This window comes from Blennius ocellaris (genome assembly GCF_963422515.1).
Source record: "Blennius ocellaris genome assembly, chromosome: 3".
NCBI lineage: Eukaryota > Metazoa > Chordata > Actinopteri > Blenniiformes > Blenniidae > Blennius > Blennius ocellaris.
In genome coordinates, this window is record NC_137652.1 from 27,118,179 (window position 1) to 27,140,296 (window position 22,118).

The 22,118-nt window shown below is 43.4% G+C and overlaps 2 protein-coding genes across 3 annotated transcripts; one reads left to right on the forward strand and one right to left on the reverse strand.

Moving 5' to 3' along the window:
- Window positions 1–1,284: 1,284 nt before the first annotated feature.
- On the reverse strand, window positions 1,285–8,355 carry sgsh (N-sulfoglucosamine sulfohydrolase (sulfamidase)). Its single transcript, XM_080494234.1, has 9 exons — window positions 8,136–8,355; window positions 6,655–6,815; window positions 6,443–6,548; window positions 5,243–5,589; window positions 4,425–4,506; window positions 3,556–3,759; window positions 2,844–3,010; window positions 2,537–2,754; window positions 1,285–1,609 (listed from the first exon to the last, which is right to left on the reverse strand). The coding sequence occupies exons 1-9, from the start codon at window positions 8,215–8,217 to the stop codon at window positions 1,426–1,428; spliced, it is 1,551 nt and encodes a 516-aa protein (XP_080350360.1). The 5' UTR covers window positions 8,218–8,355; the 3' UTR covers window positions 1,285–1,425.
- A 93-nt stretch (window positions 8,356–8,448) lies between these two features.
- Window positions 8,449–22,108, forward strand: slc26a11 (solute carrier family 26 member 11). Of its 2 annotated transcripts, none has more exons than XM_080516933.1 (14): window positions 8,449–8,551; window positions 10,452–10,766; window positions 11,683–11,875; window positions 12,074–12,159; window positions 12,281–12,497; window positions 12,615–12,793; window positions 13,806–13,878; window positions 14,592–14,703; window positions 14,801–14,856; window positions 16,654–16,794; window positions 16,873–17,000; window positions 17,666–17,765; window positions 17,858–17,991; window positions 18,659–22,108. In XM_080516933.1, the coding sequence occupies exons 2-14, from the start codon at window positions 10,536–10,538 to the stop codon at window positions 18,764–18,766; spliced, it is 1,758 nt and encodes a 585-aa protein (XP_080373059.1). In that variant the 5' UTR covers window positions 8,449–8,551; window positions 10,452–10,535; the 3' UTR covers window positions 18,767–22,108. The 2 variants fall into 2 exon arrangements, with proteins under 2 accessions (XP_080373059.1, XP_080373060.1); XM_080516934.1 differs by lacking the exon at window positions 8,449–8,551 and adding an exon at window positions 9,653–9,692.
- Window positions 22,109–22,118: the final 10 nt, after the last annotated feature.

A 22,118-nucleotide genomic window follows, 5' to 3' on the forward strand; every position in this document is an offset into this window, starting at 1 on the left:
GCAATTTTATACCATCAATATGTAATAACATTTGTTTTACAGTGGAAAAAATTAAGGAATGACCAAAAACACCAATATTTCAGACATTTATAGCTAAAAATGTATTTCTTTATGGCTTGTAAATAATTATCTCGTACTAATATCCTACAAATTAATTCCTTATTTGCAAAAACTTACCTTGTCTTGTCATATGATCAGAGTTATCATTGTTCTATAATTCAACCTTTTATAATCTTATATAATCTGTGTCTTTTCTAAAAGGGTCTTGGTAACTTTTCTTCATATTTCCTCCAGACCAACAGTTGTAAAGTTGATCAACGTGCTCATTATGCTTGTGATCATATTCACGGTGATGATATATTTTATAGTGAAGCAGATTTCACAGATTTTCATGTTATACAAATAGAACATTGGTGATTTATAGATTTATGTCAAGAATTTAAAGTGCATTATAAAGTGTTGATGCAAGAAGAAAAGCAAGAAAACAGTTATTGAGTTATTTAAATGGTCATTTATTATACCTACTGACCAAAGCTTCACCTCTTTTCAGGCTTAATTATATATATATATATATATATATATATATATATAAAAAATCAGATATTTTTAACAAGACTAAATGACAAATTACATCTTTGACTTAATCTTTTCTAGATTTTTGATTGATCTCTTTAGTCTTTTTTTGGGCATCTTATTGTCTCGTGTGTCACTGTGTTGTTTTTTACGTTTTCCCATTTTATGGCATCATTTAGCATCTTGAAGGTATTTAAATTTTGCTTTTAGTCTTTTAGTGAACGTTTCGTTCTTGCATCTTTTCTGTGGTAGTTTTCTACCTGTCCATTCTGGGTTTTTTGGTCAATTTTGTATCTCTTTGTGGCCACATTGTGTCTTTTTAAGGCCATTTGTGTCGTCCTGTGGTCATCTTCCCTCCGTGTGTGTATTTGAAACCTTTCCCTCCTTCAGGGTCCGTCTGTCTCTTCAACATTCAATCTGCAACTACATTTGTACAATACTCAAACAATTAGATTTTCCAACCAGTTCATGAACTCCATTGTTGGCATAATTGGTTTACTAATCCTCAGCTCAGTAATAAACTGAATAACAGCCGATCAAGGTGCATAGTGCAGATATATGGTGCTCCACAATGAAAGGTTCAGTCGGGGTCTGGATGATGCTTCAAAGTATAAAGTAAGAGATAAGAAAGATTACCGGCTTGAATGATGAAATTAGCCAGTACCTGAAAGAGGAAGGATACTACTCTGATGACAATATCAGGACTCAAGGCTCCAGAGATTATTTATTAGCAGCAGCATTGACATACAAAAATAGAAATACAAATAAACGTCATGTATGTTACAAGGCAAAAGCCCTCAAGGGTACAAACATCCTGTCAATCAAGATGAGTAAAAGTACCATTAGAGTCCATCAGAGTCCGTTGTAGAGTGGCCTGCAGTGTGGCTCGAGTTTGTCCTCCAGGACGTAGTCTGGTCCGCAGACCCAGGGGTCGCCCGTCTCCCACTGCCACTTCTGCAGGCTCTGCCTCAGACTCTCCAGCACGGCGCCGAACGACGGGTCGGACACCAGGTTCCTCGTCTCCAGTGGGTCTGTCCTGTGTCGGTGAAGCAGCTTTTTAGTCATTCAAACGATTTCACACTCAAAGACGCTCAGTCTGAAGTTAACGTAAAGAGGAAAGAGGTTTAGGCGTTGGCATTCTCCGCCCTGTTGGCCCGTCGGCTGATTCTCCTCAACTGGGAGCTCCATAGTCCCTCTTGGCATCCCCTCTGGGTGAACGAGGTGCTTTAGAACCTGAAGCTCCAAACACTTTGATTCACACGAAGAGGCTCAGTGAAAACATTTCATGTTATTTGGGATCGTTTTCTAAACTATGCACACTATTCTCTCCACCTTTCCTCTAAGCTGGAAGATTACCCCCCTTTTTTTATTACATAATTTCTCTCTCTATATATATATACATTTTTTTTTTGTTCTTCCCAACCTTCATTTAATTGAGCCCTTTTTTAAATTAATTATTTTTATTTTAAAAATGTATTTATCTGTTTATTTATTGCATTTATTTATTTATCTGTTTATTTTATGTATTTTTTAATATTTTTTTTATTTCATTATTTATTTTTTATTTATTCATTATTTATTCTTAAGGCCTTGGCCTGGCACTGGGTGGGTCGGGGGTTGACGTTCATCTGTGACTGCTTCTTTTTTTTATTTACACGGTTATATTTCACACGGTATGTCTGTAATGTTCACAATGTTCTGTGAAAAAAAGTATGAAAAGACAAAAGGAAAGAAGTTTGACAGGCGTCTGGAATCGTTCACGTCCAATAACGACTTTTACAGTCTCAGCAGCGCCGAGGTGCCGTAGAGCACGGACTCCACCAGCCTCCTCAACGTGCGTCGTATCTTGTCAAACTCAAATCTTCACACCGGCTAAATTTTCGATCAACTTTACAAAGAGGTTTACGCTCTACCTTGCTACCCTGCACCCACGAACAGAGGCCCTGATGGAGAGGTCACTGACCCGGTGTCGTACAGCTCCCAGCGCTCTCTGTAGTAATACTGCTGCAGGGTTTTGAACCAGCGCGTGGGCTGCTGCAGCCTGGTGCGGTTCAGCAGGTCCTGGAAGGTTGGAGACACGTACAGGTCCTGGTCGACGGGGAAGGGCATGCGGTAGTGCAGGTTGTGGAGGAGGTGATACGCCCCCTGCTGGACCGAGCGAGTCGGGTAGTACATGGTCACCTGGAAAACAGAGAGCCAAGTCACGGTGTGGATTCTTTTAGAGGAGGGTTTTTTTTTTGTTTTTAAACTTGTGGCGCTGAGGTTGTGACCTCGTGCAGCGACTGGCTGGAGTAGACGGTGTGCCAGCCGGCCGGCTCAGACACCAGAGCCGGGAGGAGGGAGCGCCCGGTGAGCTGCACCGGGGCGGAGGGGCTGCCGGGGAGGCTGTAGGACGGGTAGGACACGGAGAACCAGTCCAGAATGGTGGGAGTGATGTCTGCAGAAACAAAACATCTCGCATCTAGTCTACTGCATGCCGTATATTTTGTTATTCAAGGCAAAGGAAAAGCTGAACATTTGAGCTCACATTCATTTAAAAGCCCGTGTGTGTTAATTAAATATTTGAGGAAAATTCAAATACTCGGTCCGTAGCTTAAAAGGTCACATCTTGGGAGTGAATTTCTCTGGAGAGCCACAAACACGATGGAAAATAAATTCAACGGCTTGTTTTTGGAGTCAGGATTTGAATTCTCTACGCGTTTGTGGAAGTGTTTCTGGAGCTTTTGATTGATTCGTTTGGATTTTTGTGACGCTGCACCATGGTGGAGGAAGGTGGGCAGTGGTGAGCATGCTCCAAATACTCCTTTGAATCTAATTGGTAACTCTGACATTGCCAGTAGATGTGAAGGTGAGCCTGTTGGTGCCTTGTTGTAATGTCTCCCTCTTGTGTTTCCTTCAGGATATCACCGTTCTCCGTAATTAAAGTCCTCATGAATCACAAGGGGACCTGGAGTTGAACTGAAGCCCTGCAGCGTGTCTCACCCAGCAGGCTGACGTAGGCCCGGCTGGTGTCTCCCCAGCGCTCCCGGTGCTCCGGGGAAGACACCAGCATGGGCTCCGCCGTCCCAGAGCGGTACAGGTTGGTCCGTCCGTTCGGGAAGGGGATGCTGTTATCAGAGCTGTAGATGACCAGAGTGTCGTTCTCATAACCGGCGTCTCTCAGCTCCTGAAGCACCAGACCGATACCTGCACGGGAACAGAAGCGCTCGGTGAAACTAAACTAAAAGTACGAGTGACAAACGACGTGGGACGTGAATGAAAACAGAGAAATAGCCATTGCTGAGACATTTATGGTTTTTGTTAATCAAGTTGAATAAATAAAACCGTTCATTTCACATCCAGAAGGCTACTTATAAACTTCACGTAGAAGTGATTACATAGAACACTAGTGTGGGAAAGGACCGGACGTTTGCTGGTTCAAATCCCACTCTTAACCTCCTAAAGACGACCAGGGTTTTGCTCTGTGACAGTCCACTGTTATCCAAGCAACAGTTGGAGACACATAAGTCACATAAAACACATACGTGTCCTGTCACGTTAAATCTGCCACCGTGCAGTGGATGTGAGAGAGTGAAGGCGTGTTATTTTTTATTTTATTCTATTTCTAGTTCAGGTGAGAAGTCCCAAACAAGCCTGATAGTGCAGGAAAGAGAACAAACATGTGAAACCTCTGTTCATTTACAGTTACACTCAGAGTTTGCTTAGAAGTGGAACAAATTACAAAACGCACTCGGGACGGCTCGTTTGGCTCAAATAACATCGTCCAAACTTCCAGAAACTGACTTCACTTGCACTTCGGTTTCAATGAAACTGCGAACTGTGTGTTTGTATGACCGAGTCGTGTGACGTACCCTGGTCCAGCCGGCTGACGGTGGTGTACTGAGCAGCCAGGTCCGCCCGGGCCGCCGGCGTGTCCGGCACAAAGGGAGGAACCTGAAGTTTGACCAACGAGACACAAAAACACGAGCTGAAGATCAGAGTCTTCCATACGCGTTTCATCACGCTGAGATGAAATGTCCGAATTTGCATAAATAGTGACAAATAATAAAAAAATTATAATATAAAAATAAGTATTCATGAGTTATTGCATTTCTTTTTCTGGCTAAAATTACATCTGTATAGTTGAATAGATGTTAAAACAGCTATGAATCAAGAAATAAAACATCCTAAATATACATTTTCTAAAGTATTCATAAAGAAACGGGTAAAAAGTTACTGATACCCACTTCAAGAAGGGTCCAGGTTCAAGTTAATTCAGTTGTATTTTTCACTCTTGACGACTATAAATCTTTGTAAATGTGAAAAGGTTCAGACAGATATTGATATTGATATTGATATCGGTTACCGTGTAATGTATTTCTGTTCATCTCAATTTTTTTCTTTCACTTTTTAAGGGTTTAGGAAAAATGTGTCATGATAGTTTTTGAATAAAATGAGCACGTTTATAAAACTTTGATCAAAATCAAATAATACACATTTCTGTACCAATATGGATTATTTTTTTAAGGATTAACTTTCCCAGCTGCGCGGTGGAGGAGTGGTTGGAGGAAATCCCACCACTCACAGGAGAAAAAGCCTGAGAGAAAGTGACAACCAGTAATCCATCCTGTCCTCACGACCGCAGAATTCTTCCTAGAAATCAGACGATTCTAAAGCGTCGATCACAAACCTTGACTTGGTCGGGGGTGTAGTAAACGGGCGTCCAGTCGGGGATCCTGCCCATCCCTGCCTCGCCGTTCCCAAACTTCTCACAGAAGGCTCCATACTGAGGCTGCGAATGTCCACATCGGTGGGTGTCGTGGAAGGCCACGTAAAGGAAAAAGGGCTGCTCTTCACCGTCTCTCTTCTCCCTTTGAAGCGACGCTCCCTCTTTATGGAGCTGGAAAAACTTGCGGACCAGGAGTTTGATGCGGGTGATGTTCCTCCCGACCTGCAGGACCGAGTTGTTCTCCTCCGTAAAAGCGAAATCAAACGGGTACACGGGTCCTGGACCGACGTGCTTCTTTCCAATTATACCTGTGAAGGAGGAGGAGGAGGGGGAAAAGAGAGGAAGTGATATAAAGAGGCGATAAATAAAGTAGTGAACAAACGAGACGGAACACGGGTTTGGCTCGTGGAGGCTGGTTCCCCACATGGAGAGGATTTGAGTTCACATAGGACAGACACGGAGGAGTTAGTCCAAGACTTTGGCACTTATGTGACTGCGATGGATTTTATCCAACAGCAAGTGTTTAATTGCGTTAAAGAAAATTGCCTGTCAGGTGAAAGAATGATAGAAAAGGTCGGGTCACCAAGTAGTTTTTCTGTAAATGGGTCCATGAAGTCTTTGCTCCTATGTGAGGAACTTTCTCGTTAAAGGGGTCATATTATGCTTAAACTGGCATTCTGAAGGTTTTACAAAAGTACTAATCGTCCCCATATCTGGGACCGACGTCCCAGAAGAGAAGACAGTGTGTCCTCTCTCTCCCTGGCTTGTTCCAGGGTTTAAAAAGTGTGTTGCTCCAACCAACCAATCAGAAATCAAACCCTATATAGTGTCATCGGGGGTTCAGCCAATCACAATCAAGGTAGATCCTCCCCTTTGACTCCTCCCACAATCAGGCAGCTCTGCTCTGGCACATGGCACCACGAGAGGAAGTACTTCCTCCTCTTCCCATAGATGGGCATGTGTGGGCGTAGCCAGTCCAGCTCACACAGACACAGCAGATTCTGAATGCAGCTCCTAGGATCCAATATTCTAATGGAGGAGAATCAAGGAAAAGCTGGATTTGGGGCAATAAACTTTGAATATAATGTTTTAGGACCAGCGAGACCATGTGAAAGTGTTGAAAGGTGAATAAAATGACCCCTTGAAGGATGAAAACAGTACCTGTGTGCACGTTGGCCTTGTTGAGGAGCAGCGGTAAACTTTGTACTTCGTCAAATGAGTTGAAGTGATGAACCCCCTGATGAAGCCCGTACATGCCATTCTGATGCTGGAAACAAAAAACACACACACACACCTTAGTATTTCATGCACAAAAGAGCGGTCAGTGTGTGTGTGTGTGTGTGTGTGCGTGCTTGCGTGTGTGCGTGTGAGACCTGTGGCAGTCCGGTGAGGATGGCCGAGCGACTGGGTGAGCAGCTGCTGACGGATGTGAAGGCGTTGCTGAACACGACGCTGCGCTGAGCCAGAGAGTGGAGGTGTGGCGTCTGGACCGCGGAGTTGTTGTAAACATCCGTCTCGAAACCTGCATCGTCAGCTGGAAGAGGGGAAGGATGATGTGTGTGCTGTTTTTATATTTTTTTTCTTTTTTCGAGTGGGAGGATGAAGCTTGAACCCAAACTCTCACGTGACATATATTTTAATGCCTGGTCCTATTTTTTTGTGCGAGTGAGAGCTGTTGGGATACAAAGAATTAAGAGGTATACAACTTCCTGGTAAAGGTACATGCTTTTAATTACACATATAACAATATTTAACAACTATATAAAGTCTGCAGCTGTTGTAACTGCTACACTAATACCCTTGCACTTAAAGCTTATTTCATCACAACATCCTTTGTCACATTTTGCAATAAATTTCAATTCGGGAAATGTGTATTTTCATCAAATAATACTTAGTTTTAGGCTCAATCGACTTTCATTTCTCAGGATTTCTTCTAAAAATGAAAATGAGAATAACCATGATGCAAAAAGCAGCTTCCTGCGGACGTCCTGGCTTCCTGCTGTTGGCTGCATGCAGCTCACTATCTTAAAGTGAGCAAGAAGCTGTGCAGCCTGTTTAATAGGCGACAAATGTTCCCCCATCGTCTGTGCTCTGCACAAGTCAGTCAGGTTGAAAAGAAATACTTAACTGGTTTGGAAGAACACGCAAACTCCAAACAGATGTTGAAAAAGAAGTGATATTTGCAGTAGTTTTTGAAAAGAAAAAAAAACGTCTATTTTTCCTCAATATGTAAAGTAGTTGCACTGGACTATAGATTTCCAGTGCTTTTTCCACTTTTTCTTTCTTCACTGTTGAAGCATCAGTCGTCATCTTTATCCACTCTCGGACATGTATATTTGTGTACATGTATATATAATACTGAATTAATAATATCCAAACCTTTGGCTTGAGGTGAGTTTGAGCAGTATGGAAGTTGTATTTTAAATGTTGCATCTGTTCCACCAAAAAAAGAGATTTTATCTTTGAATGTCATTGAGATTCATATTTTTCTGAAACCTGAAAATCTTTCAATTTCACAGTAACATGCTGCTGACACACTGTTAATGTTCCTCTTTTAGTTAATTGTGCCAAATTTATATCATAACCTCAGCCACAATATCTTCACTCCAATAACTTGAAATGGCATTGTACAGTAAAACTGGTCTAACCTGACGAAGACTTGTTATTCCAAAGCACAATGAAAACAGGTTTCATGATATAAATGTCAAACATTAGTTGATTTAACTCAACTAATGCCTCCAAAAAACGAGTATAAACTTCGCGTATATTGCATTTCTGCCAGATGAGTGAATAATTCAGTGCTTTAACTCTCCCAGCGGTGAGCAGTTTACTGAAAAGTAAAACATTCACTCACCAATGATGAGAAGAACATTTCTTCTCTTGGACTCCCCGACACAACAAGAAGCCAGAAGCAGAACCAAGACTCCAGACAACATGATGCGAGTCTTCAGGATAAACACACGATCCACCGTGAGACGCGAACACGAACAAGGGCCGTCACATCTTAACAAGAAAACATTAATTCAGCGGTCAGATTGAGAGAAGGAGACCCGCTGGAAGACCTGCTGCACTCACGTCTATGGACTTCCGTAAATAACTTTAAGCCCCGCCCACCAGGGGGTCACATGACCGGACTCACATGACGAAACCCGGATCCGCAGAGTCGCACTTCATGGGTGCAATGTTTTTAGGAAGTGGGGTTTTTTAAACAGAAGTATGAAGCAACGAGGAGCTGAGAATCACAGCAGAGAGCCCAGATAATGCCCCGGGGTGAGATTCTATTCTATTCTATTCTATTCTATTCTATTTTATTCTATTCTATTCTATTCTATTTTATTCTATTTTTCTCTATTCTTCTCTATTCTATTCCAAAGTGTTTTGGATAATTTTCCAGTCCATTGAAGAATGCTCTATTCTAATATGCTGCATGTTTATTACGAACTTGAATGAAAATAGGAAATATATATGAATATATTGTCTTCTATTCCAGTATCTGACTTTTATTGGCAGAGGCACATTTTTGATAGTTTCTATTCTAACATGAAATGATCTATCCTCGCTTATTCAATTGTCTTTCTTTATACTTATATCCTGGACACTCCCCATGCCACTGGGGTGGCTCAATTCCAATCTTCTTTTTATTTACTATCTGTTTTTCCACTCTGAAGGTTAGGGTTAGGCATGTTTGAATAATTTCCATTCTATTGGAGGAAAATGGATTATATTCTACTCTATTGTCATCTATTCAAAGTTCTATTCTATTTTCACTTTTCACTCCAAGGCACATGGTTTTGATCATTTATATTTTATTGAATAAACATATATTCTAATCAAGTCTATTTTATTCTCTGTTTTGTACAAAGGTCTGCCCCGCTGCATGGTTTTAATAATTACTGGTATTGCAGGCTTTTATTATTTTCTCTTCTATCATTTATTCTGTGCATCTATGTTTTACTCTATTCTAAGCTTTGATGTGTGTTATTGTCTGTTTTTTTATGTTTTTGATCATTTTACGCTATTATATTATATTATATTCTTTGTTTAGATTTACCTGTCTATTCTATTCTATTCTATTCTATTCTATTCCATTCTATTCTATTCTATTCTATTCTATTGTCCATTTGTCCTCTAAGGTGTTGTCTCTTCTTGTGCATTCCATTCTATTCTATGTTGTGATTTCAATTCTCCTCCATCATATCCTATTCTCTGTTGTTTCAGGGTTTTTTTTGATAAGTTTAATAACTTTCAGCTTTATTGAACTCTGTTCTGTTTCTATTCTGCAGTTTATTCTCCTCTGCTCCTGTCACACATCTTTCTCTTTGAGTCGGTGTCAGTAGTCTGTTTGCTGTGAATCCGTTTCACCCAGCACGACCAGGCTGCTCACTTACTGTAGCCTGTTGGAAGTTCATGGGTGAGAAAAAAAAGAAAGGACCCCAGGACTGTTAACTGCGGTGTGCAAATCAGTAACATGTCATATGATTGTCTGCTGATGTGACAGTTGCTCTGGGATTATTGATGTCTGCTTGTAAACGGATGTGTAATGAACAACGAAACACTTTGAGACATTTAGAAAACCACTCCGAACTTTGAAGGATACATGAATTTTATTTTTCAAGATTTCTTCTTTAAAGTATATGTTTTTGCAGATGTTTGCATTATTTCTATGTTAATCTAGAATCTCCTATTGGTAGTTTTGTCACCCAAGTTCACTTGTTTGGCTTTTCTTCTCATACTAAGAGTTTAGTGAGTTTGTTATTGTTTTCACTCATTTCTTTTTTAACATCTTTGACTAAATGTTGCTGTTATTAGCATCTATTTTTAGGAGGACCACAAGAGACTCCTTCAGCAGTTCAGTCCAGACTTTTTTTTTGTTTTTTTTTGTGGCAGATTGCAGGCTATAGACTTTTGTTGTATTTTAAATTGCAGCACACCTTTTTGAACAAATGTCTCAGTTTCACATGGATTCCCTTTATCCTGCAAATCTTTCTGTAATAAGGCACAGAAAGACTAATGACCTTTTGACAAATTCAAAGCATTGTAAAACACAGAAAAATCAGATATTTATGATTGTTCTCTTGTAATCTCACGTTTGCTCTCCCGGAGTGTGTGACTGACTGCGTCATTGTTTGCGTGTATCGCTGTGACTTATATTCACTGCTGCCTCGGCCAGGTCACTCTTGGAAAAGGAGGTTTTAATCTCCATGAGTTCCCCGTCCTCCCCCGAGCGTGGCCTGCACTTCTGACGACGGGCGCGATGGACCAGCCTCTGCTCGGAGGCGCGATGGACCAGCCTCTGCTCGGAGGAGCTCCGGCCCGGCACTGCTGCTCCTATCGCACCCTGCAGGCCTGGCTGCCCATCCTCTCCTGGCTGCCCCGGTACAACCGCAGGTGGCTGCAGATGGACGTCCTGGCCGGCCTCACCGTGGGGCTCACGACCGTCCCGCAGGCGCTGGCTTACGCCGAAGTGGCTGGACTTCCCGTGCAGGTGAGAATATGAGGCGTTCACCAAATACTTCAATACTTTCCCTGTGGCCGGGGGCGTTTCTAGACCCCCTGGGGGCCCGGGCCAAGAAGGTCTAATGGGTTCACCCGGCCCCAGAATGATGATGAATGACGTCCAGGGCGACGGATCAGTAAAGAAATACTTTGTTAAATAATTACCATTTAAGATAAATATTGCAAGCTTTACACACAATACTTAAATGCCAGAAAAACAAACACAACTCAAATGTGCAAAATTTTAAGCAAAAAAACCAACAAAAAAACAAGGAATTGATGCAGTGTAGCAGTTGGGGCCCCATTAGGGAGGTTCCCGATGTGTCACTGTCATGTGTGCAGGGTTTTCAAGTTGTGTCGTTGGTATCTGTCGGGAGGGGGCGGCTGCTGGAACCGAGCCAGTGACTACTCTGAAAGGGCCCCACGTGGGGACAGTTATATTATTTTGTCATTGAAACTGATGAATGACAGCCGTCCCTCGGGGGCCCCTTCAGCTTGGGGCCCTGGGCAATTGCCTGTGTTGCCTCCCCGCTGCGGCGCCTCTGACTGTGGCCAGACGTACAACCGCTTAACTTTGAAACACGTTTTTTTTTTTGGAGATGTACAAAGTAAAGTATGAGGGACTTTAGTTACAGTGTTTGAGGGGTAGGATTAATACTTTTTAGTTTTTTTACTACTTCCTACTACTTTTCGACATACAAATGTGAGCAAGTGGGATGTGTTGTTTCATTAGTTTTTCTTCTTTTGGTTTTACCAATTTAAATGTAAATGTCTCTCTTTTCCTTTCTTTATTTTTTTATCTATTTGTATGTTAGAAGTAAAGTTTCATGAAAAAAATTAATGAATAATAAACGATATGTGATAATAATTAGTATATCCTCGTGTGTGTGTGTGTGTGTCAACAGTACGGCCTCTACTCCGCCTTCATGGGGGGGTTCATCTACACCCTCCTGGGGACCTCTAAGGACGTGACTCTGGGTCCCACAGCCATCATGTCCCTCCTGTGTTCCTCGCTGGTCGGGGGTCAGCCCCGCCGGGCCGTCCTGCTCAGCCTCCTCTGCGGACTCATCCAGGCCGCCATGGCGTTGCTGAGATTAGGTGAGGGGCGGCTGGAGCGGCGGTCACAGGACATCCTTGTTAATTTTCTTAACTTAGAGCGTGTGAACCAAATAGGTTAGAGGTAAAGATGAGAGGACGGAATCACATTGAAATCTGTGAAACTTAAACGGCTATGAAATGTTTACATTTGGGATTTTTATGTTTTGCACCTGAGAACCTGTTTTTGTGATTCTGCAGGTTTTCTGCTGGACTTCATCTCTTATCCTGTTATAAAAGGCTTCACTTGTGCTGCTGCAGTAACTATTGGCTTTGGCCAGGTCAAAGTGAGGAACACACACACACACACACACACACACATACATTCCTGACTTGGGTGTGTGGCGCCAATCTTTTTATTCAGCCGTAGTGTTTACAATGTTTATAACCGGTTTCTCCCGTTCGTAGAACATCCTGGGAATCCACGGCGTTCCTCAGCAGTTTTTCCTGGAGGTGTATTACACCTTCTACAGGATCCCGGATGCCAGAGTGGGTGACGCTGTCCTGGGCCTGCTCTGCCTCGCCCTCCTGATCATGCTGACCTTCATGAAGATGAGTCTGACCTCTGAAGACGCTCCCACCTGCCAGAAAGTCGCCAGCAACGTGGTGTGGGGGGTCGCGACCAGTTAGTACCTGCATGGCTGTGTGTGTGTGTGTGTGTGTGTGTGTGTGTGTGTGTGTGTGCATTTCAAAAAATGAACACGACCCCTGATTAATTCTGGTGTTTTTGTGTTCCGTCCAGTGCGTAATGCTCTGGTGGTCACGGCCGCGTCCCTCGTGGCTTTTTCCTGGGAAGCTTACGGTCATCACGTGTTTACAATCACTGGTCACACCGCCACAGGACTCCCGCCGTTCAGACCGCCGCCGACCTCCGACACTACAGCCAACGGCACTGTCGTCTCCTTCGGGGAGATCGTGGAGGTGAGGAACGTCTGAGGGGGTCTTTTCACCTTTATGGCAGGAATGCAACTTTCACTTCCTGTTTTGGGCTGCTGACTGTAGCTCTGCTGACTGTAGCTCTGCTGACTGTCGCTCTGCTGACTGTAGAGCTGCTGACTGTCGCTCTGCTGACTGTAGAGCTGTTGACTGTAGAGCTGCAGACTGTAGCTCTGCTGACTGTCGCTCTGCTGACTGTAGAGCTGTTGACTCTAGAGCTGCAGACTGTAGCTCAGCTGACTGTAGCTCTGCTGACTAGCTCTGCTGACTGTAGAGCTGTTGACTGTAGCTCTGCTGACTGTAGAGCTGCTGACTGTAGAGCTGTTGACTGTAGAGCTGCAGACTGTAGCTCTGCTGACTGCTGCTCTGCTGACTGTAGAGCTGTTGACTGTAGAGCTGCAGACTGTAGCTCTGCTGACTGTCGCTCTGCTGACTGTAGAGCTGTTGACTCTAGAGCTGCAGACTGTAGCTCAGCTGACTGTAGCTCTGCTGACTGTAGAGCTGTTGACTGTAGAGCTGCTGACTGTAGCTCTGCTGACTGTAGCTTTGCTGACTGTAGAGCTGCAGACTGTAGCTCTGCTGACTGTAGAGCTGCTGACTGTAGAGCTGCTGACTGAAGCTCTGCTGACTGTAGAGCTGCAGACTGTAGCTCTGCTGACTGTAGCTCTGCTGACTGTAGAGCTGTTGACTGTAGAGCTGCTGACTAGCTCTGCTGACTGTAGCTTTGCTGACTGTAGAGCTGCAGACTGTAGCTCTGCTGACTGTAGAGCTGCTGACTGAAGCTCTGCTGACTGTAGAGCTGTTGACTGTAGCTCTGCTGACTGTAGCTCAGCTGACTGTAGAGCTGTTGACTGTAGAGCTGCTGACTGTAGCTCTGCTGACTGTAGAGCTGCTGACTGTAGAGCTGCTGACTGTAGCTCTGCTGACTGTAGCTTTGCTGACTGTAGAGCTGCAGACTGTAGCTCTGCTGACGTGCCGTCGTCTCACCGTTCTGCAGGGATTCGGTGGAGGACTTGCACTGGTCCCCTTCATAGGCCTGTTGGAAAGCATCGCGATTGCAAAAGCTTTTGGTGAGTGGATTAGCGTAAAGTAAAACTCATTTATATCGGAGAAATTCCTGTTCTACACATCTGCCAGTGACTTCAGTACAAATGTGGCCACAACTATTGAATAGTTCCACGTGAAGTCAGCAGAGGCCTCCCGACAATACCCTTTCACTTTACCATTTACACGACAAACAACGATTCAGTACTGAAAGTCGTCCCAAAACCTTCCATCCAAACAAGAAAAGAAAAAAAGAAAGAGAAAGATGGACGTCCTCAGTATCCTTCCTGTACTGTTTGTATGTCTACCTCTATAACTAGTTATTATTTCTCCCCCTTTCCCCCTGACACCAGATACCGACATTTCTAAATAATGTCATGAAATGGTACTAAAATTAATCACATTAGTACAAATGCAAAACACAAATACGTAGTGTTAGATAAGGTAATTAAAAACAAATTAAACAAACAAATACAATTACAAATAATAATTAAGAGAGACATTTTTGATCCATTTTCCACCAAATCAATTTAGTGTGCAGCAGCAAAAACAAATCCCACCAAAAGTGTGTCGTGGGTTGAGTTTCATTCAGAAAATTAAAGAACTACAATGAATAACTGCAGTCACTTTTTTTCCCTCCAGCTTTTAGTTCTTTTACTTTTACCTGTAAAATTGTTTTGCTTATTTCTTCAAACAGTGTTCAAACATTTGTCTGATTCTAACTCTGTTTGCCCTTCAGCCAGTCAGAACGACTACAGGATCGATGCCAACCAGGAGCTGCTGGCCATCGGCGTGACCAACGTCCTGGGCTCCTTCGTGTCAGCCTACCCCGTCACCGGCAGCTTTGGCAGGTTGGTGTGTGGGACAGAAAATGCAAAAAAAAAAAAAAAAAGCGATATAAAACTGAAAGATGACATTTTGACTGTCTTGTTTGAACGTCACACCCAGAACAGCGGTGAACTGTCAGACTGGCGTTTGCAGCCAGGCTGGAGGGATCGTCACCAGTGAGTTGTGTCACTTTTATCTTGTCTCTCCTTGTCGCCCTCTTGTGGTGATCTGTGTCACTGCGTTAGAGTTCCCACTTTAAAAAAAAACAAAAGACATTTTCCTTGTATCTGCTACCTCTGGGATCAATTATAAGAAAACACAATCTGTCCTTCCACCTCTATGCTGATGACCTGCAAATATATTTACCCATAAGACCCAACAAAAGCACTGCTCTTACAAGACTAATGGATTGTTTTACTGATGTAAAGCAGTGGTTGGCACACAACTTTCTGCATTTAAATGACACGAAAACAGAATGCATTTTGTTTGGCACATCACCTATGGCGAATGTTTTTAAAACACACTCTGGTGCTCTGGCCCCCTATTTTAAACCACTTGTTAAAAATCTTGGGGTAACGTTCGACAACGGTCTTAAATTTGATAAACAGATTAGTTCTGTGGTCAAAGCTTTTATCAGCTCCGTCTCCTGGCCAAAGTGAAGCCGTTTCTGAATCAACAGGATCTTGAGAAGGCGAAAGCTCAAGACTGGACTGTAAGGCCCTTTATGTCGGCCTCAGCCAGTCTTCCCTTTATGTCGTCCTCAGCCAGTCTTCCCTTTATGTCGTCCTCAGCCAGTCTTCCATTTCACGTCTTCAGCTAGTGCAGAACGCCGCTGCCAGATTTTTAACAAACTCATCCAGACGTGAACACATTCCCCCTGTACCGTCGTCTCTCCACTGGCTTCCAGTTCGTTTCAGAATCGATTTTAAACTTCTGTTGTTTGTTTTTAATGCCATCACTGGCCTGGGTCCCTCTTGTCTGATATGTTAACTCTAGTGACCCTGGCAGGACTCTGGTTCTTCAGCTCAGCTTCTTCTAGACGTTCCAAGGTGGAGATACAAACAGTGGGGCGATCGCTCTTTTGCAGTTGCTGCTCTGAGACTGAGGAACAAACTGCCCCCCGACATTCACGCCATCACTGATCTCGGCCTTTTAAATCAAAACTGAAGACTCATCTTTTTAAGTTGGCTTTTAACTCTGCCTAGGGCAGTGTGTTTATTCTGTATGCTCTGTTTTATGAATTTCTGGATGGCTTCAACAAACTGCAGCACCGTCGCTCCTCCTACAGACAGCACCTGTGTTTTATTTTATTTTTTGTTTTTATGTATTTATTCTCATATTTACTTCTTAATGTATTGTTTTAGCTTTGTTGTAAAGGACTTTGGATGTCACCGGGTGATTATAAAAGGGCTATAGAAATAAAGTTTGATTTGATTTGATTTGATTTCTTTTTTCAAAAAGCTCCCCGCAGTGTCTGTGGATTGAAGGAAAGCGTCTAGGCCAACGTTTCGTCTGTGAGATTGGACTTTGGTAATCAATTAAGGCATTACAGCAATAAATTAGTGTTGCATAAGAATCTTGGATCATGAAGTAATTATTACACTTTATTGGGCGCATCTAATATTATATAATAGAAATGATGTGGAAACATTTGAACAAAAGCAGGAAGGGTGGCGGGAGTTACATCACCCTTCTAAATTCCAGGTAACTTGATGAGAATCTACATTTGATGTCAGAAAATATCCAGTGGCACAGAAACCGTGTTCTCGTTTGCAATAACACGTTTCAACTTACAACATGAATCGGCACTATGGGGTCCAAATGTATTGTGGGCATTTTCACCAATCATAGCAAAAAAAAAAAAAACAGGTTTTAACTACTTGAACTAACAATTTTGTTATTCAGCAAGTAAAAATCCAGTTTCAGTCGTCCCCCAGCACGTTGACGAAATTGTCCTGTTCTGTGTTTTGCAGGTGTGATTGTGTTGCTGTCCTTGGCGTTCCTCATGCCGGCCTTCTTCTACATCCCCAAAGCTTCCCTCGCCGCCGTTATCATTTGTGCAGTAGCTCCCATGGTGGATTACCGGGTCGTGGTCAACATGTGGAAGATTCATAGTGAGCGTCTGCCTGTGGAAGTATATTTCACGTGCGTGTGCGTTGTTTGGATCTTGAATGTTGGTGCGTCTCCCGCAGGGTTGGACCTGCTGCCATTCTTCGTGACGTTCCTGATGAGCTTCTGGCAGGTGCAGTACGGCATCATGGGAGGCGTGGCCACGTCCGGAGTCCTGCTGCTTTACGGCGTGGCCAGACCCCGGATAAAGGTTTTAATTCCTTAAAATGATGGAGAAACTAAACCACACAGTCGACTTGTTTCACCACTGTGAGCTTTTTGTCTCCACCCGTCAGAGAAATCTATCGAATTGAAATTTTTGATAAAAAAAGCTGAAAGCGCTCGCGTCAATAATACAGTTTGGATCATTCATGTCAAACATGCTTTAGTTGTGGGGCCGCGTAGTTCATCTTTAATGGGCAAAATGGTGCCATAATAACCTTTAAATTTAAACCTTGGGGTTTTTCTGTGTTGTGCTGCAGACTGAATGTGATGAAAATGTCTGTTTTCACAAAACCAATCAACTACTAAGAATAACGATCTCAACATGAAACCATATTTCGTTCACCTTGAGAGTGCAAAATACAGCGAAATGTCTAAAAATCTTCTCCAATAGTTGTTGTATTATGGGTGTCCTTTACATACTCTGCAGGGTTTTCATTTTATTTGATAGCAACCAATCTTTCTGGGCAGCGTCACGATTCTTTTAAAACATTTTTACTTTTTACTATTAGCTTGGTGGTTTGGCCGGATTAAAACGGTTTTGGCCGGTTTTGGCCCACGGACCTCATGTTTGATGCCCCCACTTTAAACTAGACGTAAAGAGAAGATTTCCTCTCCTGGTCCCTCCCCAACATCCATGTTTTATCTGTGCAGGTGTCTGAACACGGCGTGTTGGTGATGGAGCTGAACAGCGGCCTCAGTTTTCCCGCCACAGCGTACCTCAGCCACATGCTTCACTCCCGGGCTCTGGAGGGTGAGGGCGAGTCTGACAGTCGGTCTCACGGTGACATCATGGGTCCTCTGTGCATTAACCCCCCCCCCCCCGGATCTGTGTGTGTCCCCCAGTGTCTCCCCCGCGGTCGGTGGTGCTGGACTGCCATCACGTCAGCAACATAGATTACACAGTGGTCAGCGAGCTGAGGGACCTGCTGAGGCAGTTCAAACTACGGAAGGTCACGCTGCTGTTTTCCAGATTGCAGGTATGTCTGTCAGTCATGAACTCCTCAAGACCTGATGGGAGTTTGTTTTTTTGTTGTTTTTTTTTCAAATTCAGCACTAATAATCACTCTGAGTTAAGTATTTAGACTTTGTTTTTGAAGGTCAAAGGTCACTGTTCATGCCGGTGCAGGCCGGATGCTGTGACCTTGTGCTGTTTCACTGGAATTTGTTTGAATGTTTTCAACCCTGACTAAAGACAAACTAGTCCAAAAAAAAATACTATTACACACTTGTCATATTGGTTTTATTTCAGGGAAACAAACACAACTATCCTCAAACCAGTAAAATTATATCACAACAACTGCAAATGTTTCACTCCTGTACATTATGAACGAGTTTAATTTTTTTACATTTTTTTTTTTATTTCATGAAACCAAAATCATGAAATCATTTAAAGAAACATAAATGCAAGTTGACAAACACTTTTATGATGCTTATAGGTGTAAAATACAGCAAATTGACCAAAGATTGTGGCCAATTTGGTCAAACCAGTCCATCCCTCCATCCATCCCTCCATCACACATCCAACCATCCATCCCTCCATCACACATCCAACCATCCATCCCTCCATCCATCCATGTCCGTTTGATTATTGCTAATTAATCATGATCGTCCTCACACGCGCTCTCTCTCGTGTTTTTTCTGCAGCCGTCTGTGCTGAATGTCCTGCAAGCCGCTGATCTGGAGGGCTTCCGGCATTCGGACAGCGTGGAGGCGGCGCTGCAGATGGAGGCAGGAAGCGACGGCGATGATTAACCTCCATAGGTTTTTTTAATGACAGCCGGCCTGATGGGAGATGTTGACCGCTGGACTGAAGCGACGTGACAAGAACTCTGAACTCTGTGGTCATTTATTGGGAATTATTAGGCTGTTGTGAACTTTAAAAGTGATAAGCTACCTCCTGCAGCTGTGGTTTGAAAGAAAGCGTCTCGGTGAATGTTTAATCTGAGAGATTGGGCTCCGGAAATTATTCGGGAGATTACGGTGACACATCGGCGTTGCTCAAGGACCTTGGATTGCAAAATGATAACTGCACTCTATTGTGGACATTTTCCATTTTGTAATAGAAAGGATGTTGTTTTTAGTCGCAACGATTTGCGGCCCTCCCGGTTCCGGGGAGGGGGGTAACCGGTGGCGAGGGAATTCGCCTAGCTTCTAACTGCCTACGTCCGATCGCTAACCCCGTTCACCGCGACAGCCAACCCGGTGCTAGGCAGCCACAGCAGCACGGCCGGCCGAGCGGCTACGCCCGTTAACGGCAGCTTCCCTCTTTGACTAATGGCACTTGGTGACTGTGCTAGGTTTGTAGTTTAGAGGTTATGGGTAAACCCTAGGGATTACTTCTTGGACTAGGATGACCTGCAAGAACCTGTTGGGTGATGTTACGGAGCACAGCATCTTAACTTTTTACCACCATGAGAGAATACAGGGGAACTTCACTTTAGCTGCAATGGATACATTTATTTTAGGAATAATATTCAGCATGGGTTAGGCAACAGCATCAGCTTCAATGTTACATCAGATTAATAATGATCAAACAGCCTGCTTGGTTCTATACTATCACTGAGCCTGTTCTGCACTAAGATTATACGACCTGATTCACGGTTAGTGGTTGGGAGAGTGGGAGGGGAGGCGAGCAGCCTGGCCTTTAGCTGCCAATGCCCGTTCCCGGGCCTGTCCTGGATCGAACTTCCCTTGAGGGGAACTTTTTGACGTAAGGATCTCCAAACAGGGGTACGGTCGCCCGCGGGGAGAAATTACTTCCGTTGACAGGGAGAGTGGACGGTTTTACCTCGAAAGCCGAATGTGATGTAGCAATCCAATGGTTTGGGTTTCTTGGTCAGGTAATCCAGATGCAAACGTTGGCTTCCAGAGAAAGTTGGAAGCTCCAGTTAATCCACCTGTGGCCCTCGATCTTCGCCCCCTCCCGCCCGGTGAGAACTCCACGTCTGGCCCCAGGATAATCCGTCCCGTCGCCTCCGCGTAATTCCCTCCTTGCAGATTGAAAGGCTGTAGATCCCGTCGCGCCGTCAGGTTGATTGCTAATCCTTTTTCGGGCACGTCCTTTTTCTCCGGAGATTCCGTCAGAGATCGGCTCCTCGGCTGGGAGACATCTCTCCTCGGTGAAGTACTCCAGAGAACTCAGACGATTTGCACAAGTTACAGGTTTTTTGTTCTTCCTCTCTCGCCAACACCTCCCCTCTGAATTTGTAGTACTTTAAGCAACACATTACTCACTCCAACTCTCCCTCCCGCAGTCAAAAAGCCAAAACATCTAAAATAGCAGTTTACACTCTAGCATACTTGTCTCCCCTTGCACCCAGTATCAATTCCATTTTTTCCTTCACGCCTCAAGTATTTTCTTCCGTTACACCAGTGCAGCTACCTCCTGCCATCACTCTCTTCCTGTCATTACACCATACCTTCAGACTTCGTTTGAGACTCATGAATACAATGAGAGTGCATAAATCATTGGTAACTTTATAATTCTACTTCATTGCACACACATATTTTTCAGGCTTTCCTAAATCGCGTTATAATCGCACACATAAAGCTTTGAACATTCTTATCATGCAACATTACATTTTTATATTTTGATCACATACAGGTTTGAATCATCGCAGTCTTTGTTTCAGTTCCTTCTTACCCCCCCCCAACAGTCCCGGTGGTTTGTGCTGAGATCTCAACGCACATTCAGTCCCATTTGACAACATCAATCCATCTATTTTTTATAAAGCCTTTGTGCAGACTGCTTGGAGCTGGAGTCACCCCCCGCTGACTTGAGATGAAAGGTCCGATACAACACGGGCAGATTGGGTGGGTACATGGGACTTTAAAGTGGGTTAACCATGACCAGCGCTGAGAGACCAACCCACGGCCGGTTTGTAGGCACCGAGGACATTAACGAACCTGGAGAGAAATAAACTCCACGCACAGGGAGAACATGCAAACTCTGCACAACATACCAGTGTCATGTCTTTGGCTTGTCGTTGGGCTGAATGTGACCAAATCTCAATGTTTTTGAAGAACAGAAACTGACAGAGAAAACTTCTAAACCTGCTACTATTTATCTCAACTGAAATTAAAGTTTTTTTTAACTGAAAAACATTAATCAGTGTTTTTAATTGCCATTCCATATAGAGTATATATATATATATGATTTAAAACATTTACAATGTGTGTGTGCGTGTGTGTGTGTGTTCCAAATTCCAGATGTCCAAGGTGTGACACGGTGAAGTGTTTGAGCAGTTCTCAATTACATTACATTTAATCCATTCATCATCCTGACTTGTCATCCAGTTCAGTTTTATTTCTCATGCACAGTTGTTTTTGTATTGAGATGAGTCAGAACACACAATGTTTCAATGGAATGCCGGACACCCATCAAACACATTATCAAGACTCTGAAGAGGCGATTAAGAACTTTGCAAATGGCCTTTGTTTGCATTTTCAGAAGAACATTCCTTGACTTGTGTACGGCTTTTACTTTCTCTCAATTCAACCACGGTCAATTAAAGGCTTGTCTGACTTCCAATCGGTGAAAGCTGCCGATGGAAAAACACAAAGTAGGTCAACACGTGTTCTTGGAATATAAGGAAGTGATCGAAACAAAAGATTGCTAGAAACATGGGCTGAGTTTTCCATTCAGTGAATCATGATGAAGAGCAATTAAAATGAAAGTTGGGCTGCAGAATCAGCCAGTCGAGGTTGTTTGTTTATCTGATCAAGTCGCCCCCAGTTCACATCCTATTTGAGGTTTATCAAGGCCATTTGTTGAGGCCCAAAGTTCGACCCAGAACCTGCCGGAGAGACTAAATCTCTGCTTTGGTCCTGAAGCAGCTTTGGGGTTTTGACCCAGAGGAGCTGGAGGAAGTTAAGGGGGACAAAGATATCTGGACTCTCCGTACTGAACCAAGACGGATGGATGAATGCAGAGTGTCATTCTTTATATAAGATATCAGTGAAATACCAGAAACAGACGTCAGAAATCATTTTCTCTGGAGGTTGAAAACTCAGTGCTAAAAGTAAAGTTTGCTAGTCTGATGTATGATGTTTTTCTTTTTCTTTTTTGTCATAAATGTATCCCGAGAACTAAAAAAGCTACAGA

Excerpts from the sequence above, each read along its gene's own strand:
- sgsh (XM_080494234.1), bottom strand. The coding sequence starts at position 8,217 with ATGTTGTCTGGAGTCTTGGTTCTGCTTCTGGCTTCTTGTTGTGTCGGG. Across the intron at positions 6,816-8,135 it reads AAATGTTCTTCTCATCATTG|CTGACGATGCAGGTTTCGAG; the intron begins GTGAGTGAATGT and ends CCCCTCTTCCAG. Across the intron at positions 1,610-2,536 it reads TGGGAGCTGTACGACACCGG|GACAGACCCACTGGAGACGA; the intron begins GTCAGTGACCTC and ends TCACCGACACAG.
- slc26a11 (XM_080516933.1), top strand. The coding sequence starts at position 10,536 with ATGGACCAGCCTCTGCTCGGAGGCGCGATGGACCAGCCTCTGCTCGGA. Across the intron at positions 14,704-14,800 it reads GTCACCGGCAGCTTTGGCAG|AACAGCGGTGAACTGTCAGA; the intron begins GTTGGTGTGTGG and ends CGTCACACCCAG. Across the intron at positions 17,992-18,658 it reads TGCTGTTTTCCAGATTGCAG|CCGTCTGTGCTGAATGTCCT; the intron begins GTATGTCTGTCA and ends TTTTTTCTGCAG.